The sequence below is a fragment of the Westerdykella ornata genome, assembly GCF_010094085.1.
Source record: "Westerdykella ornata strain CBS 379.55 unplaced genomic scaffold EI97scaffold_38, whole genome shotgun sequence".
NCBI classification, from domain to species: Eukaryota; Fungi; Ascomycota; class Dothideomycetes; order Pleosporales; family Sporormiaceae; genus Westerdykella; species Westerdykella ornata.
In genome coordinates, this window is record NW_022986888.1 from 29607 (window position 1) to 46724 (window position 17118).

General features: G+C 53.6%; 7 protein-coding genes across 7 annotated transcripts; 2 read left to right on the plus strand and 5 right to left on the minus strand.

Annotated features, from left to right (window-relative positions):
• Nucleotides 1-313: 313 nt before the first annotated feature.
• On the minus strand, nt 314-2497 carry EI97DRAFT_436913 (uncharacterized protein). Its single transcript, XM_033799228.1, has 3 exons — nt 1988-2497; nt 1736-1870; nt 314-1570 (listed from the first exon to the last, which is right to left on the minus strand). The coding sequence occupies exons 1-3, from the start codon at nt 2204-2206 to the stop codon at nt 467-469; spliced, it is 1458 nt and encodes a 485-aa protein (XP_033649957.1). The 5' UTR covers nt 2207-2497; the 3' UTR covers nt 314-466.
• EI97DRAFT_504205 (uncharacterized protein) lies at nt 2448-5566 on the plus strand. The gene is made up of 6 exons (XM_033802813.1): nt 2448-2500; nt 2565-3260; nt 3368-3498; nt 3554-3933; nt 3985-4272; nt 4320-5566. Exons 2-6 carry the CDS (start codon nt 2920-2922, stop codon nt 5334-5336), a joined length of 2157 nt encoding a protein of 718 aa, XP_033649958.1. The 5' UTR covers nt 2448-2500; nt 2565-2919; the 3' UTR covers nt 5337-5566.
• A 155-nt stretch (nt 5567-5721) lies between these two features.
• On the minus strand, nt 5722-6513 carry EI97DRAFT_445752 (uncharacterized protein; the record flags this gene model as incomplete). The annotated part of the gene is made up of 1 exon (XM_033799987.1): nt 5722-6513. The coding sequence occupies one exon, from the start codon at nt 6511-6513 to the stop codon at nt 5722-5724; it is 792 nt and encodes a 263-aa protein (XP_033649959.1).
• Nucleotides 6514-7254: 741 nt separating this feature from the next.
• On the minus strand, nt 7255-10215 carry EI97DRAFT_426323 (translation initiation factor eIF-2A). Its single transcript, XM_033797187.1, has 5 exons — nt 9901-10215; nt 9777-9846; nt 9232-9724; nt 8953-9181; nt 7255-8898 (listed from the first exon to the last, which is right to left on the minus strand). The coding sequence occupies exons 1-5, from the start codon at nt 9923-9925 to the stop codon at nt 7529-7531; spliced, it is 2187 nt and encodes a 728-aa protein (XP_033649960.1). The 5' UTR covers nt 9926-10215; the 3' UTR covers nt 7255-7528.
• Nucleotides 10216-10394: 179 nt separating this feature from the next.
• On the minus strand, nt 10395-13123 carry EI97DRAFT_436918 (uncharacterized protein). Its single transcript, XM_033799229.1, has 3 exons — nt 12521-13123; nt 11969-12465; nt 10395-11918 (listed from the first exon to the last, which is right to left on the minus strand). Exons 1-3 carry the CDS (start codon nt 12829-12831, stop codon nt 10492-10494), a joined length of 2235 nt encoding a protein of 744 aa, XP_033649961.1. The 5' UTR covers nt 12832-13123; the 3' UTR covers nt 10395-10491.
• A 300-nt stretch (nt 13124-13423) lies between these two features.
• On the minus strand, nt 13424-14607 carry EI97DRAFT_436919 (glutathione S-transferase). Its single transcript, XM_033799230.1, has 2 exons — nt 14472-14607; nt 13424-14417 (listed from the first exon to the last, which is right to left on the minus strand). Exons 1-2 carry the CDS (start codon nt 14538-14540, stop codon nt 13671-13673), a joined length of 816 nt encoding a protein of 271 aa, XP_033649962.1. The 5' UTR covers nt 14541-14607; the 3' UTR covers nt 13424-13670.
• Nucleotides 14608-14998: 391 nt separating this feature from the next.
• EI97DRAFT_208892 (NAD(P)-binding protein) lies at nt 14999-16461 on the plus strand. The gene is made up of 2 exons (XM_033793753.1): nt 14999-15086; nt 15172-16461. Exon 2 carries the CDS (start codon nt 15278-15280, stop codon nt 16259-16261), a length of 984 nt encoding a protein of 327 aa, XP_033649963.1. The 5' UTR covers nt 14999-15086; nt 15172-15277; the 3' UTR covers nt 16262-16461.
• The last annotated feature ends 657 nt before the right edge of the window (nt 16462-17118 follow it).

Here is a 17118-nt window from a genome sequence, read left to right on the forward strand (position 1 = left end):
ACCCGTACCCGGACACAGAGCCCCTTCTAAACCGCTGATGTAGTGGAGCCTCTTCCACATGGCTCTATACTGTTCTTCTAATGAGGGCTTGATATCCACGTCCGACGAACAGAGTGGGTTCGCAGCGGTCATCACTCCGCCGCTTTTCAAGCGTCACAACACGCTTCCGGTGGTGTAGTCAGATTGCCACCAATTTAATCGCACTGAATTGGAGATCAAACTTGAAGGGGAAGTCCAGGTGTTCACTCGCACGTCAAAGAAGGCACTATTTCATTTCATCAAGCCGGCTGGTGCCTGGCTAGCCATTCACAAGGCCATTTATCAATCAACATAGATCCGCTTGGCATCCATGCTCGCATCTGTACGCTCTCTGTCTCGGTGTGCTTCCGTTGATTAACTTCATACTGTTTATATCTTTCCCCTTTACTTGTGCACCTACTATCTAGTCCCGGCCTGAGATAGCCTCTCACCAACCCCGCCACCTCACCCAAACATCCACGACCTTCTCCTTTCCCGTCTCCTCCGTCTCTTGGCTATCCACAACATAGTACCACCCAAAACCCGCCCCCGCAACACAGGCATGATTCGGCCAGACCGCAACTCTATCCCCGACCTGTACCTCCCTGAACCTCTCGCTCTCCCCCTGCCAGGCCAGAATCCCGTGCTCCTGACTGATCCTCGACACGATCCAGCCCTCTCTATCTCCCTGCTCGTCGTAGATAGGCGCTGTGGTGGACGATTCGGATCCGAGTTCAAGACACGAAGAGAGGATTCCCCAGCCAGGATACGATCTACAGGGTTCGCGACCCAGCGCTAGGGAGCCAGCATTGATAAGGGCTTCAGGTGGAGAGCGCTCGGGGTAGACGCTGGATACTTCCGCTAGGATTCTGAGAGCGATGTTGGATTTGGAGAGGGGCTGGAATGCAGGTGTCTCTGAGCTGTTGTGTGAACTGGAGCTCTGGCTGGGTGGAATCTTTGCGGGGCGCGCGTGCGTGGCCACTTGTTGGAGATCGAGGAGGGGGTAGACGCCGGCATGGAGTTCGACTTCGCAACCCTTGTTCTTTAATCTGGCAAGGGTTTGGCGCACTTCGGCGACCTTAGCAGATCCAGAATCTGAGGAGAATAGGTTCTGTGCGGCGGTGGCGGTGGGCGTGGCACCCACACTGAGTACCAAGCTACCTTGAAACTCTGCAGGAAGATATTTCGCCGCGTTTTCCAGACCTTGCAGCTCCTCTAGCAGCCCTCTCAGCGCATCGTCTTCGCCACTGCCGCCATACGAGTGCCCATAATGGCTGTAGAGTCCGGTGAACGACGTTCCACTCCTGCGTACCATGTCCTGCAAAGTAGATCTGAAGGTAGGTGAGGAAGGAGAGAGTCCGGCGCGAGCGTAGCCGGTGTCGATTTTTATGAAGATGCCGATAGAGGCGGTGGATGCAGAGGGGTGGGAGAGAAAGGCGGTTAGGGCGGTCGGATTGTCGAGGAGGATGGAGATGGTGTTGGGTGGAAGCCGGGCGGCGAGGTGGTGGAGACGGGGAAGGCTGGACGGAGGGAGGGGGACAGCATACAGGATCTGCGATGTGTTGGTCTCAGCATCAATGATATCGCCGTTAAGCAGTTGGTCGCCAGGCTAGCATTCATGGCCACTGAATTTCAAGCCAACCGAACGACTGGGACGAATAGATTGAGACCGCACACGTCAAGGGGGATTCCTGATAGCAAAGAGAAGTAGGCCTACATTGCACTTTCTACCGCGCGCCTGGTATTCGTTGGCCAAAGGCACAAGGTTCTCCGCTTCTATGAGCGTCGAAACGGCGAAATGTGCGGTTCTGGAGTCGTCATCGCCCACCTGCATCCTCGAAAGCTCAATTGTCTGTTGCACCGTATCAGCTCTTTTGAACCCATCATATTTACTACGAATTTCGAGATAGCGAGATAAACTGTTGCAGCTATCGTCATAACCTTAAGAGAGTGAGATATAATAACACACCTTGTGACTTTTCACGTGCGCCCTGAAGGCAACTCCAAGTGCATGGCACACATTGAGCATAGCGTCACAGTTTCTACGCACGATAGCGCGATCAATGATGGCAGCAGGGGTTGGAAGGGACCACGAAGTAAGCTCCACATTGAGATACTTGTTGAGAAGATGCTCGCGCGAGGGTAAGGGATAGAGGTTCCCAGAGGGGCAGGTTTTTGAATCGGACATCGTGAATTGGCGTATGGCAGGATCCTGAGTCCTGGAAAGGGTTCGAGAATTCGGCGCCTGGATACTAGGTTAGGTATTGGGAGCTTGACACACATATCAGCGCCCTGAAGTAGTAGTACTAGTGGAAGGTGACGAGAAGGAGTTGGGAAGATGTAACCGGCCGCGGAACCGATGCAAGTTGTAGTCTCCGTGCCGGCCGAAGTAATCAATGCTTTCAGCACATAGCAATGGACTTGCCGCGTCAGGAGATGCAATTGTTGAAGTCCAAATAAGAAAGGCGAGACAGGAAGGATGGTACCGTTGTCGTCCCACCTTTGTTTTTGGAATACACTAGTGGCTGAGCCGCTAACTGTATCAGGTAACCTGGTCTGAGCTTATCCGGACGTCGCATCATTCGCTCTTTGGCCTCCTGCTCCAAACAACTGTGCCTCCGGATTATCTTTAATGGAAAACAAATCGCCCGACTCTAGAAAATTGAACACGTATTCCCTAAAGCCGGGTTCCATGATCACACAAAGTTGGGGCGGCAGACGCCTCAATTGAATTTCTCTACAACCCGTCCATTGTTGCCACTTCGAGCCAAGCCGAAACTTCTCTTCTTCTCAACAGCTCGTCACCCACCCTTTGCATTCGACAAAGGATACCACATCAATTGGACTCGCCAACTCCAGTAGCAACTTAACTCTAACATACGCAGAACTGCCACCACTTATATGCCCAATCCCGGCGCCACATCGGATCACAAACACGCAGGACAGGCCGATAGCATCGCACCCGACATATCGGGCGCAGATACTAATGGCCGCCCGACCAGAACGAATGGACAGCATATCCGCCTCCCCGAGCAATTGAACCGGCCGCGTCTAGAGCAGGTTAGTTCCACTCATCGCAGTCTGAGCGAAGCTTTGAGAGCTGTGAGAAACAGGGAAGAGCAGGAAACATTGCTGGAGGATTATGAGGGGCCAGATCCGGAGGACGGAGGTGAGATCGGGCCCGGGGAGGTTTTCTTTCAGGATCCGTATGAGCATTTGCAGGTCTATTATACCATTCATCGGTGAGTCATCTCTGGTTAGGGGAGGCCGACCGTCAAGGAAAATGTGCTATTTTCCAACGGATGACACTGTGTTGAAATTGCTGAGATGTTGGCTGATGAATATGTAGAATCCGGAGGATTGTGCGAGCTAACATCGAAGACCCCTACACAATGGACCAGCTGCGGGAACCACGACTCAACGTCCTTGTTGTGAAGCCTCTAGTGGACCGGCTATATAACGAGGACGATGTCTCGGTCGGTGCGTTGTTACTTTGTTCAGCCATCGAGCTATGCGAGCTAAAAGCACCTGCCAGTGTATTGCCTCCTCGTCAACCGTTTCCAGTTTTTGCGCGAGCAGCACTTCCAACACCATCAAACAGTAAACCTTACTCGAGCAAATCTCTGCGAACTGGTGGCCATGAAGATGCTACGCCGATATGATGAGGAGAGCTCCGGGCGGCTAGGTCTCTTGCTGCTCGCCAATATCTTGGTTGCCCCCTTTCAGCCTTTCCAGAATGCCCCTACTCAAGTCTGCCCGGAGCGCCGCACTTCTCGCTACCAAATGCAGGGCGGTTATGAGGGCAAGCTGACCGCTCTGGAAGTTGCCATCATCTCGGAGAGTAAAGTCTTCCTTAGTAGTTCGGCTTGCGTGAGGGTTATTGACGCGGTATATCAAGGGAGAATAATCTACACGGTGAGCTCCGCAATGGCAGCTAGAGATTCGTCTGCTGACGCTGAGCGATAGCCCACCGCCTTCATGGACATTATCCCAGACCATTACAAGCACAAAGCGATTTCACTCTACGACCCCCGCAAGGCGCCATTGCTGAACCAGTACCGGCTTTGTGTGCCTCGTATACGTAGTATCATCGAAGTGGTTCAGTTCATCGTACTTCTTGTACTGTACTCCTTCTGTATGATGAACCGCTCTGGAGCATCATTCGATATTTCAGAGTGTCTGTTCCTTATTTACGGCTCAGGCTGGGTTCTGGACGAGTGTGCGGCAATGCTGGGCCATGGTTGGGCTGTGCATGTGAGTACTATGCGGCATCCCCGAATTGTCAGACCGCTAATTTTTAGACTCAAAACCTGTGGTCATTCCTTGACATCACCTTCGTGGGTATATACCTGGCATATCTGGCTTTGAGGATCCGCGGCTGGGTCACGGGGGACCCCGAACTAGGCCGACAAGCTCTCGACGTACTCGCAATCGCGGCACCCGTCCTCTTTCCCCGGCTGGCCTTCAATCTGATGCCAGAGAATATGCTCTTCATCTCCCTACGAGCTATGATGAAGGAATTCACTGCCCTGAGCCTCATCGCAGTATGGTGCTTTGGCGGTTTCCTCGTCTCGCTGAAGTGGCTCTCGATGGGCAACACCGACACCGACCTGTGGGACCCGCCCACCCCTATCAGTATCTCCAAATGGATGCTGTGGATCTGGTTCGGCCTCGATGGCACCGGCATCGACGAAGCGCCCAAATTCCACCAGATCCTAGGCCCCAGTCTGATGATCGTATACGCATTCCTCGGCAACACGCTCTTCCTCACAGTCCTCGTTTCCATCCTCTCCAACACGTTTTCCAAAATCGCCGCAGATGCAATGGCAGAGATCCAGTTCCGCCGTGCGGTCCTCACTTTCGAAGGCGTCAAGTCCGATGCCCTCTTTTCCTACAGGCCGCCTCTCAATGTCCTCGCCGTCTTGCTTCTACCCCCCCTCAAATTCATCCTCGATCCTCGCTGGTTCCACAAACTCAACGTGATGCTCGTGCGTATCCACAACGCCCCACTCCTTCTCCTCGTCTCATGGTACGAGCGGCGTTACCTGTGGAAGTCGAAGCGCAACAATGCGCAAGCGCAATGTCCAGCAGAGCGGTCAAAGTGGAATTTTTGGCGTTGGAGTGGCTTCTCCGTGCATGCGGATTTGCAAGCGGTGTTTGACGAGGAGCCACCGCCCGAGGTGGCGAGTAAAATTGAGGAAGAGGATGACTTGGAGGATGCAGTTTTGGAGAACAGCTTTGCGGGTGCGGCACTGCGGAGTATCAGTCCGGGGAGGACAATGAGGCGAAGGAGGTTGAGTAGCGTTTGGCAGGGGTGAGGTATATGCGCACCGGAGATATTTCAGCTGTTCCGTACTTGTACTGTAGAAAAGTCATTGTGCTGACTTTAGACTTTCGGAGGACTCCGTCCCTGTACAGCATTTAGACACAGAAAAAAAAGCGGTGCCGTGGACTTAGCAATGGGTATTTCATTCTGTACAATATTCCAAGCAGGTTGAAACTGCCCTATCACTCACTAGAAGGTATTGACAAAGTTCGGGTTTCCACGCTAGAGTAGCACAGCACTTCCTGCCTCAACCATACAATCGGCCTCTTCGTTCCTTCCTCTTTCTCTCCTTCCGCGGACTTGCTGGCCTATATCCCGCCCTGCCTCCCCAACTTCAGCCCTCCTAACACTGCCACTCCAAATCCTTCATCTTCTACCTAGCCCCGGCCTGCCCTCTCATGCGCCCACAGCCTCGACCACCTGTCCATCCACCCCCTCTTCACGGAGTTCCTCCTTTTGCCAATCGGCTCCGGCGCCACAGGTGTCGCTGCCGCGGTGATCGTCGTCGTGATTGTACTTTTAGGCAGGACGAGAGCCATTGCCGCTTTTTCGATGTCGGACTCCGTGGAGGACGTATGCTGGTGGCCGGTGTCTGGCGAGATTGGGGGGATGTGGATGCTTGGTTTTGATTTGTGCGAGCGTATTCGTGGGGTAGTGTTTGTTGTCTCGGGAGAGGGATGGGATTCGGTGGATTGAGGTTGTGGAGAAGATGTGGTTGGGTTGGATGGAGGTGGTTGGATTGGAGTTGACGCTGAATTCGGCGGCTGTGTACATTGCAGACTTCCAATTTGCGTGCTCCGGTCTGGTGACATTTCAGGTACAGATTCCTTTGCGGACGCTTTCTCCTCGGCTAGGAGCGATGTTGCTGTGCCTGACTGGATACCTTTGTCCACCTCGCATGGTGAGAGTCCGACCTGTAAGGATTTTATGTGCTCATCCAAAGCTTTCTCTGACATCGTAGGGTGCGCCTCTAGTATCGGCGTCGAGAGCCTCGGGATCGACTTGGGCGAAGTGGCACCATTTGCCTTATTCGCAACCAGCGTCATTGTCGTCGATGACGTTCGGCCCGCGGGGTTCGAGGAACTCCACCTTCTGATCATCTTTTTCACTTTGTGTCTTGCATTGCCGTGTTCCTGGGCTCTTATCGCGTCTGAATCTCTGAGAACCATGTCGTCCCTGGACGTGGCCGTTGCTGGATGCCCTTTTGATTCTTAAGGGTTGTCTCCTTTTCCCTACCACCCAATTGCGACGTATCAAAAAGCCAACCCTTGGAATCGATCAAGCCGTAACTCAATCAGTGAATGAATATGAAGCTCCGTCAAGGCTTGATGAAACTTGAGCACAGCAGACGACCCAAAATGGAGCCAAACCCGGCACACAGGAGCAAACCCCATCTCCTAAGTACCCTATTCATGTACTCTCCACCACCAAGCCCCCCAAACGCTACCCACGGTCCCACGCCCGCACGACTAGTAGACTAATTCACCACCCGCACTGGTGCCTGATATTATTGCTCCCAAGCTTTTTGGTTGAATCCCCTCCGTGTCCGCGCATTGCGAGTCCGACTCGCGACTTCCACGCACCTTGTCTTACTTACCTATCACGATTCCACCTTCTCCCGCTCCCAACTCAATTCCCCGCTTCGAAAAACGCCTCCGCACACGCAGACCAGGATGAACCGCGCATCGACTGACTTTCATCTTGTCGTGCTTCTCGAAGGCGTGGGCGTGGCGCGGCTGGGCAATACTTTTAGGGGTGCACGGTTCAGGGTCGAGCGCACCACAGTCTGGTGGCGGATGGGAGAGTCAGGAGTTAGCAAGAATCAACCCTTAAAACTTAAAATCGGCGCCCATATTGTGACACCAAAAGTAATGTCGAACACAAACATGCGCATAGCGGTGCGCGACATGCTCATATCGTTGCATGGGCTCGAAGATCACGGAAACCCAACATCTGGTTCCAGTCAAGTTTGCTAACCCTTGATACGAGTCAAGGACCTCTCCTTTCCAACTAGCCCTCCACATCCTCTGTATCCGTTTTCTCTACATGCTGCATTTTTTGCCATGATGCATATATGTCTCATACAAGGGCGCTCGCTGAACAACCATGCCATGCAGAAAACCAAAGCTATCAATCATCCAGAACAGCAGTCGCTTGTACTACGTCAGGCTGGGCCACAGGCTATTAACCCTGAAACCCCAGAGCCTCCAACTCCTTACGAATCGAGTCCTCGGTGGCAATCTTCTTGACCTGGGTATCCTCCAGCTTCTCACCACCAGCCTGCCGCATCTTCAAATCCTCAATGGCCCGTATCTTCTTCAAAAGACTTCTAACTTTCTTGTCCTGAGGACCACCGGCGCCAGGGCTCGTCACAGTGACATCAGGCGGAGCCTGGTTCTGCGTCTGAATATTAGCCGGCGCAGGTGCAGCCTGACCGGCCCTGGGATGCTGCTGGTGATGATGGCCAGATCCACCCCGGTGATGGTGTTGCTGAAATTGGTGTCCCTGGTCTCCAGATCCAGATCCAGGGCGCCCAGGAGAGGTACCGGTGAAGTTACGGCGCTGGCTAGCACTTCGAGGTTTATCTTGGCCACTGAAGCCACCATTCCGACTCCTGCTGCGGTTGTGACCGTCGCGTCGCTCAGGGCTTCGACCTGCCGGTCCGCTGGGTGGATTAATGCCATCGGCGGCTAAGCCGGCTGCCTTCTCAGCTGCCTCCTTGGCCTTCTTAGCCTCCCGCTTCTTCTTGTTCTTCAGAGCTGCCTTGGACAGTCCCTCATCACCTTCTCCAGTCCCCGTCAGACTGACACCTCCACCTGGAGCGGCACCGGGGGGATGATGTTCCACGGGTTCGGCGCCGGGGACCTGACGGCGAGGCCTGCCAAAGGAGTTTCCGTTCCCATATGCCGTGCTCGTGGACGAGATGCCAGCGTTGATGATTGGATTGCCGCCCTCGTCTTCGCGCTTGAAGTGAAGAGGAGTGGCAGTTCCACGGGCACCTGGTGGCCGATATGCGCCTGCAGGTTTCGAGGGAGTCTTAATCGTACTCAGGTATGCAAGAGCGGAGGGATGTGGGGTCGGAACGGGATGCAGGGGGTTCTCAAGGGGGTGTTGCAGTGTCGACAGCGGGCGCCAAGTAACATGGTACAGCTCCGTCATATCCTCGTTGTACATAAGACCACCGCCTACGTGCCAGATACGTATTCCATTATCGACCCGTAGGCGGGGGCTTTGAGTAGCGGTCAGAATATGCTTGCCATCCGGACTCCATTCGCAGTGAGTGCAATTGGAAGCCTGGATGGTGCACACTTTGGTATAATTCTTTTCAAGATCGTAGATGTCCATATGGCCAGCCAAATTTCCAAAGCCTGCTACAAGTACGAACCGACCGTGGGGAGAGAAGAGGATGGTATTCCGAGGACCAAGATCGAAGCTGTGCTGGGGGATCGCGCGAGCATTGAAAATGGTCGTCTTAGCAGGCATATAACCATAGACCACGCCGAATTCCTTCGAATTCGGTGACCAGGCCACATCGTGAATTGGTCCCTGTTTATCTAACCATAGGTCAGCACGACTTGGACAGAGCTCAGAGAGTCTGCATCACCCACCCAGGTCGATCCTCGAATCGAAAGTGCCATTCGCACTAAGGATATACAGATTGGTCTCGCCATAGTAGCTCATATTTGACTTATCGACTTCGGTTTGTGCGAGAGCAATCAGGCTCGTACCCAAGGCATTCCATTTCAATTGCACCTTGTCCGCTTTGTAGAAGGTCTTCTGCGAAACAGGGGAGTTGAATTGAGGGACCTGGTAGACTTTGACGGCAGCGGGCATGCCCTGTTTGGAGCGTGTCAGTTGAGTACTTCTCCACGGGAACGTTTACCAACCTTCTTCTCCGGCATAAAAACAGCAACTGAATGGTTCTTTCCCGGGGAAAGCGCAAAGTCAGCCACTCCCTCGACACGGAGCTTATTCCAAACAGTTCCCAAATCTCCGGACTGGTAGAACTGGACTTCGTTTGTGACGAGACGTGCGCAGAACTTCTCATCCGCAGTGTATTGCAGATTCCAGCCGGTCTGATTCTTCTGTACGAACTGCCCAACGACGCTCCTATTCTCGTCGGTCTCATCCTCCCCCGCGATGGTCCGCCAGACTTTCAGGTTCTTTGTCGCGTTTCCATCTTCGTCCTTCGAAGGGCGCTGCCAAGTTATGATATAGGTTCCCAGAGGAGAGAAGCCCAACTCAAAGACATTCGGGGTAGGCAAAGTAGTGATGATGTGGCCGACGGAGGCATCAATAACCGAAACCTGTTCGGGAGATGCCCAAGCAAAGTACCTGCCATCGGAAGAGTAACAACAGCATCGGAGGTTGCCCTCGGGACTGTAACATGTATTAGCATCGATCTGGAGTTGATGTGGTGCAGGGGTTATACCGCTGGAAACCAGGCAGCGGCTCATAGAGCGGTGCCGCATTCAAAACCCCAATACCCTTGGATGTGCGGTCTGAAGAGAGCGGTTAGTATAGTGAATGCAACGGCCTTTCAAAACGATACTAACAAGCGAGTTGCGTAGGAACTGCCATGACTAGTCAAAGTCACAGAAAGTTCCGCGAGGTGGTCTAGAGGGTGCAATCGCTGAGCGAACAAGTGCGCGAGTAAGCTTCAACCTGTTGTTCAATTGGCGATGCCTCTACTCTGCGCGGCGTAGTGTACCCGTCGGGGCGATGACGTATCTATAGGGCTTGCCACACAGGTTCCCCAGGGTGAACTCGAAGCAGCGCGCGCAGCTGAGTATGGAAGCCGGGCGGAGGGACGCAGGCACACGACGGGCGGGGTTGATCAAGAGCCGTGTTCAAGGAAGACTGTGAATGCGGGAGTCAGCGCCCAAATAAAAGACCATGAAGGCTGGGCGATGGCGCGCTGGCCTCGGCTCGGAGAATCCATTCTCCGTGTGAGGCGTTCCGCGCTATTATCCCATTTCGCAGTGGAATGTTAACTTGGGAAATTCAACTTTCTGATGGTAATCCATATCACCATCTAAAGACCCTAGAATTAGGACAGGATCCTTATATTATCCATTATTTCTATGGAGAATCTCTATGGAAACATCCACAACATATGTACTTTTCAAACATCAAAAAACATCTCCTTAAGGATACGCACTACCTTCCTCCACCTTCTTCAACGGACCACCCGGCGACCCCGAACTCTCGTTCTCACTCCCCAGCCCGCTTTTGCCCTCCACGAGTCTTCGCTTAACGATATCCAGACTCCTCCTAATCTCCATACTCTTCTTCCTCTTTCCCGCGTCATCATTATCCTCGCGCTCACTCTCACTCTCCCGCTCCTTCTTCTTTTCGACCTTGTGCATCGCCCTCTCGGTCAACTCTTGCCGGTTCATCCGCTCTATGACGTCCTTCTTACGGGTTTTGTGGTCGCCAATGGTAATGAGGAGACCGGCCGTGGCGTTGCATGCGATGGACAGGCAAAGGATGACTGTGGTGATCGCGAAATGGCGGTCCTTGTAGTAAATGCCCCACGTAGTCGCCCCTAGCGAGATCTGAAGAAGGGAATGGCAGTCCAGGAGGACGACGATGGCGATGAGGAAGCGGAGAGGAAAGGCGTAATGGGTCTCTGTTTCGTGAGGCTGGTAAAACGAATGAGAACTGGAGAACTTGGCTTGGTGGTGCTCCAGTCTTGCTTGTTGCTTGGGCGTCAGGACTGTGAACTCCCATTGTTTCTCTGGGTCTTCCGGATCGGGATTCATTGGTCCAGAGACGGGAGCATTCCGCGAGGGAAGATCATTGCGGTCGTGAAGTTTAGGTAGCCGGTCTTTTTTCCGGCGGCTCCAGGTATAGTGATGATAATGTGCGATGTAAATCATATGATACGTGTCGACAGCGCGGAAGGGTGCAAGGCCATAGCCGACGACGCCAAAGAGAGCGACGAGGACGCTGTCGATGACGTGCACAACGTAGATCTGGCGACCGCCAACATTGATCCAACCGATCAGGAAGAGCACCCAGGCTAGACCGAATAACGTGATCAAGGAGGCATACAATGTGACCAAGAAACCCAAGGCTACGCACATGTTAGTTAGGCCAGAGAGAATTGGGTCGTGTGACGTACGTCTCCGGACATATTGACCAAATCCCCTCATAGCACGTTTGAACTTCGATCTTCTGGAATGCAACATATGTCTAACGTGGTCGTTCAACTCGGCCTTGTCTTCCCTGCTCCAGCCAGCTAGTGAGGCACCATGTGGCAAAACGGCAAAACGGGATTCGCTTAGTTGTGAGTCAATGGTAGCGACAGTGGCCAGCGTAGCTTCCGACCGCGTCCTGTGTAGTTTACCTTCAGGTGGTTCTTGCGTTTCAGCCCTTTGAAGTGCCTCTTGCTCTGCTTGTGTCCGTCTCGCCGGCTCAAGAACGGCATTGATCTCCTCCAGGCTTTGCCTTTCACTGCGCGTCGGCCGCAGTACATATGTTGGTCGTCGATTTACCCAATTACCCAGATTGGGTACGAAGAGGGAGTTTTGTACGTTAGTGAGAGAGGTGATAGCTTGGACTTCGGGATCTGAAGGGGTTAGTGCTCAATACTGAGGTCGTACATGAAACGTGACATACCCAGGGTATCCAACACATCTACCATGCTGGCACTATACTCCCTGCCATAGGGTTGAGCAGCTGTAGGAGTAGTGGGCCTGGTAATACCATCCTCTCCCTGATTTGTCTTTGTGAGGCCGAGTTTCGACTGGATCGCCATTGAAGCTTTTTTCAGCCTGCTCGGTTGTCCTCCGTCTGATTGCCTTGATCCCTCCGATGAGATAGATGGTGCAGGATCCGTCGCATTCGTCGGTTGGTGCTCGAGAGCGCACGTTTCGTCAAGCACAGGTAGTCGTGAAGCCGTCCGGTTCAAGGGGGTGGATGTACCGGTAGGGTTCGCTGAGGTAGTACGTGAAGGACCGGGTGATGGACATCGTCTTAGCCCGACACTCGGCTGGCGGTAACTCATCATGGGTCGGTTTGGTTGTGACGATGAGGATGTCGATCGCTGAGGGGCAGAGTTGCTGCGTGGGCGACCGACAGCTCGTAGTTGCGGGGTTGAAGCATCTTGAGCGGTTCTGTTGTATAGCTGTCAGTTGCGTCTTCGCGGAATTAAGGAGGGATTCAAGGTACCTGGAGGCCGTTGAGGCGCTACCTCTTCGCGGGGGTACTGGGACAGGTTCTCCAGCGTCGACCGATGACTCCAGCGATGTAGGTGGCTCACACCTGGATTGCTCCGTTGGCGGGTGCTGTGGAGCAGCAAAATCCTTCGCAGAGGTCCCGGTCAGCGGTCTTGGGACGGCATCATTGACCGTCGTGTTCGCATTGTCCTCTTGTGGAGGTGTCGAATGGGTTGGGGGTAGCGACGAAGTGCCAGTCCCTCGCGAGGTGTGCTCCACCAGTCGATTACGGGCCGACGAGGCCTTCGCTTTCAGTTTATCCATGCGTCAACGAAGGGAGCAGAGCGCGAGCAACAGCGCAGACGCGCGCCGCGAAAGAATGGGGGGGTTGGTCGAACAACCTTCCACAGTACCTTGAAAGTTGTCCGCTTGGGGAATGCTCGGCGATGACCTCACACCAAGACTGGGCGCGCGCTGCTTACCAATGGCAAGCGCAGACAAGAATTGCACAATTGCACAAGAGCGTAGTGGCGTTTGCGATACAAAGGGAAAAGGCTTTGGATGCCCTCATCAGATCTTCTTGAATCCACAGTACGAAAAAAGCATCCGTCGAGTGCCTAGGGGGCAAGGCCTGCGCGGATCCTCTCGCTGATTGCAGAGTCACCTTCTGGATTCCGACCCTTGCGCGAATGCCTACGCCGGGGCCATACTCCGTGCTCAGAGTACATAGTAGATCTCCCGCTCAACCGAACTGCCCTGGATCGATCAGTATTAACGATTCCTTTCATCTACACTTTCGCCTACCTATGTTCTCCCAAAGACCTCAAGGACGAAGTAGGAAGCGAGAAATTTAGGATCAGCAGTCAATGGACGACCGACAAGATACGTGTGCGAAAAGCCAATGTCTGCCGCACATCTATATTATCTACATATCAGATGTATCTGGAAGCATTTGATCCTACAACATCCTCGTCGGCTAGTAGGTTCCCACTTCGACCAAAGCCCTGCCATCCGCTAGACTAGCTGAACACCTACTTTCCCCCGCTGTGACCGTCGGCATACGTGTGTGATGGAGTGAACGGCACAGACTGCTTGATATCGAATCAAGATAGCGTATAACCCTTGGGAGAATACATTGGACGAGACTGCCCTCACTGAGATATCTATGGCACGGCCTTCCCCGCCCTCAACGCCTTCGCCAGCTGACTCTGCGCCTTATCATCCGCATACCGCTGATAGACGGGCAAGTAATGCTCCCTCTCACTCATCGTCTCCTTGACACTCCTCCTCTCCTTCACAGCCTCCACCCACTTCCTCCACCTCTCCCAAACCTCTTCATCCTCGCCTCCCTTTCCCTTGTCCGGGACTCCCAAACCCCCCTTCTTGAAATGATCAAAGGCCCAGAACCGCATCGCCCAGGGTGCCAACATAACATCCACAGCTCCAAAATCCCTTCCCAGGAAAAACGGACCCTCCGGATCCATGGCTTTAGCAATCTCCTTCAAATGCCCCAGAAACTCTTCCCTCTGCTCCTCTAGCAGCTTCTCATCCTGCGCACCCAGGAATCGCACAAAGCCCGGCACAATCCTCGTGGTAATGAAGTCCGTCCAAACCCTCACCTTCCACCTCAGATACGGATCCTCGGGCATCAGCTTCGGACTGTGGTGTGGATAAGCCTCTTCGAGAAACTGGATGAGCACACTGCTCTCGTACACCGGCTTGTCCTTCCATTTCAGCGTGGGTACGAGACCCCGGGGGTTGAGGTCGAGGAGGGATTTGGGTTTGTGGTAGGGGTTTACTTCAATGTATTGGTATTGGATGCCTTTTTCCTCGAGGGCGATCCACACGCGTTGGGCAAAGGGACAGAACCAGCCGCTGTAGAATTGGAGGTCGCAGGGGGCGAAATGGGCCTGGGAATTCGTGAGTGCTTGTTGGGGCAAGGGAATAGAATTGGACTGACGGACCTTGGCTGTGGCTTTGGCTGGGCCAGTGGCTTCAGGGTGAATGTTTGCGTCCGGGTGGTTGTTGCTCATTGCTTCTGTTACGCTGTAGCTGGAGTGACGGGAGTGTCTATCACGGAACAGAAAGCGAGGAGTAGCAAAGCTGTTAAGAGGTTAAACACCGCAGAGAGTGCATTTAAACTCCGGGTCGTGACCTAAAGCATTGTATCACAAAACTACGACTCGATGACGCAATTAGGGAAACGGTACACAGTTCATAGTGCAAAATGATTGATAGCACCACCGCCACGGATAGCCTAGCAGATCGAGACCCCACCCTAGCACCTACCCCAGACGGAGAGTTTCACGCCTCCTCCCCAAGCAAGTTAGCGCTCCCGTCCTCCCGCCGCTCTTTCATGAGCGCGAGGAGCAACCGTTGCAATACCAGGATCTAGGTCCGAGCTGCATGTCCCAAAAATATCGCGAGGAATACATATGTACATAGTAGTACAATGATGATTAAAGGAAGTCTTGCAAAGTCTTTACACAGGCCTGGTAGAGATGTGGCACCGTACAAGTAGAACCATGAATTGATTACGACATCCCTTTGACGTCATCTGGGCGGAGCGATGGGCATGAGTGAGTAAGCGTCCACGTCTTCCCAGCACCACATCCAGACCCCGCAGAAAAAGGTGCTCGCTAATGCAATCATGAGTAATAATAGAAGAACCGCCCGCTGGTAGACCATATCTCGCCAGCGGCACGCTGGCGATTCCCTAAACATCACGCCCTTGGTCTCCCACATCCCAGGAAGAAAGCAGCTCAACAACATGCGCGCCATCACACGCCCCGCAAAAGACAAACCCCCACGACTCGACTCCTCACATCCCGTTCCGCAGCCCTCACCAACTGCATACCTCGTCTCCACAAAGGCCACCGCCTTGACACGCGGCGAACTCACATGGCCAGAGCCACTCGAGCCAGAGATACCGATCCCCGGCTATGACTTGGCCGGCTATATCCAGCAACTACCCTCCGAGTCTCCAACCCCGTCCCGATTCAAAACCAATGACGAAATCTACGCATTAACGGCCTTCCACCGACAGGGCAACGCCCGTGAAGTATCGTTGGCACTAGAGGAAGAGATGGCTCTGAAGCCGAGGAACATGAGCTTCGAAGAGGCTGCGACGGTTCCGTTGAGTGCGCTGAGTGCGTGGCAGGCATTGTTCGTGCATGGGAAGCTGGAAGCGAATTTCACTGATCGAGAAACGTTGGAGCGGTCTACGATGGGGAAGAGGAGGGTGCTTGTTACTGCTGCTTCTGGCGGGGTGGGTATCTGGGGAGTGCAGTTGGCGCACCAAGCCGGTGCTCAGGTGGTAGGGACTTCTGGGCCTACCAATGTGGACTTTGTCAAGAGCTTGGGAGCAGACATGGTGTTGGATTACACCAAGACGGATATCGCGGATTGGGTCAACGAAGACCGAGAGAGTCGTTGCTTTGACATCGTCCTCGACTGTGTAGGTGGGGAAACGCTCGTGAGTGCATGGAAATGCGCCCGAAAGGGAGGAACAGTGATTAGCGTCGCTGAGCCTCCGGTGCCAAAGAAGCCTGCCACTGGAGTGGAAGAAGGGGTTGAGGGCGTTTGGTTCATCGTGTCCCCCAACGGCGCGCAGCTTGCTCGGATAACGCAATTGATTGAAGAAGGGAGGTGCAAGGGTTGTGTCGATAATGTTTACAAGCTAGAGCAGTGGGAGGAGGCGTTTGATAGGGTCGAGGGAGGGCATGCCCGAGGAAAGGTAGTTCTACAGTTGTAGAGGGAGGGCATTGTATTTCGGCGTCAGTCGTATACAGTCACAAACCAGCCAAACCGTCCGTATGAGGGGTGAGCAGAAAAGTCGATTGGAAGCAGCAGAATCATACAATTACCCCTTGGCGGCAACGATAACCGCAAAGCCAGAGTGGAAGTTACACAGTATCACAGGAGAAGCTGCGTCCGACCAAGAATGCCAGAAATGCACATGAATCTCGCCGTTTTCTCGGCTCGCGCGCCTTTTCAGAGAACGCACCTCATCCCGTGGTCTTGCTGACGAATCCACAACAGATAACTATCACCGTAATATCCGAGGTCAGGTTTTGAAAGCGGACATTCTTGACAAGCAAACCCCGTCGAAAAAAAAAAATGTGTCCCCGATTTTCAGGCTGGAAAACAAGACTTCACGCGCCAGTGGGTGGGTCGACATATGACTCTAGTACAAGTACCTTGGAGGTAGGTACTGTGGACTTTGGGATACCTAGGTAGGGCGGAACGCGTGCTCGGAAGCGAGCGGGTTCACACGAGCTGCTGCATGCTCGGATAAATAGTTGGCTAGGGTATTGAGCGGGCCGGAAGCGACCCGACCGGGCTCTGAGGTGCATGCATCTCGATGAGTTGAACGTGAAGCTCCACGGACGAAACCGCCGTCCGCCATTATTATTGATGGAAGCAACATGGGTGCTCAGCAATCATAAGTGAGCAGTGTTGGCAGTCTTGTGTTGCAGTTTGGCAGGTGATGAGTGGTCCTCCGCAGCAATAACGAGCCTTGGCGAGGACGGCTTCCAGTAGAAAAGGGCGCGAAGGCGGAAAAGAGGTGCCGGGTTTGGTTTGGGAGTTTCCTGCAAAGAGACACATGCA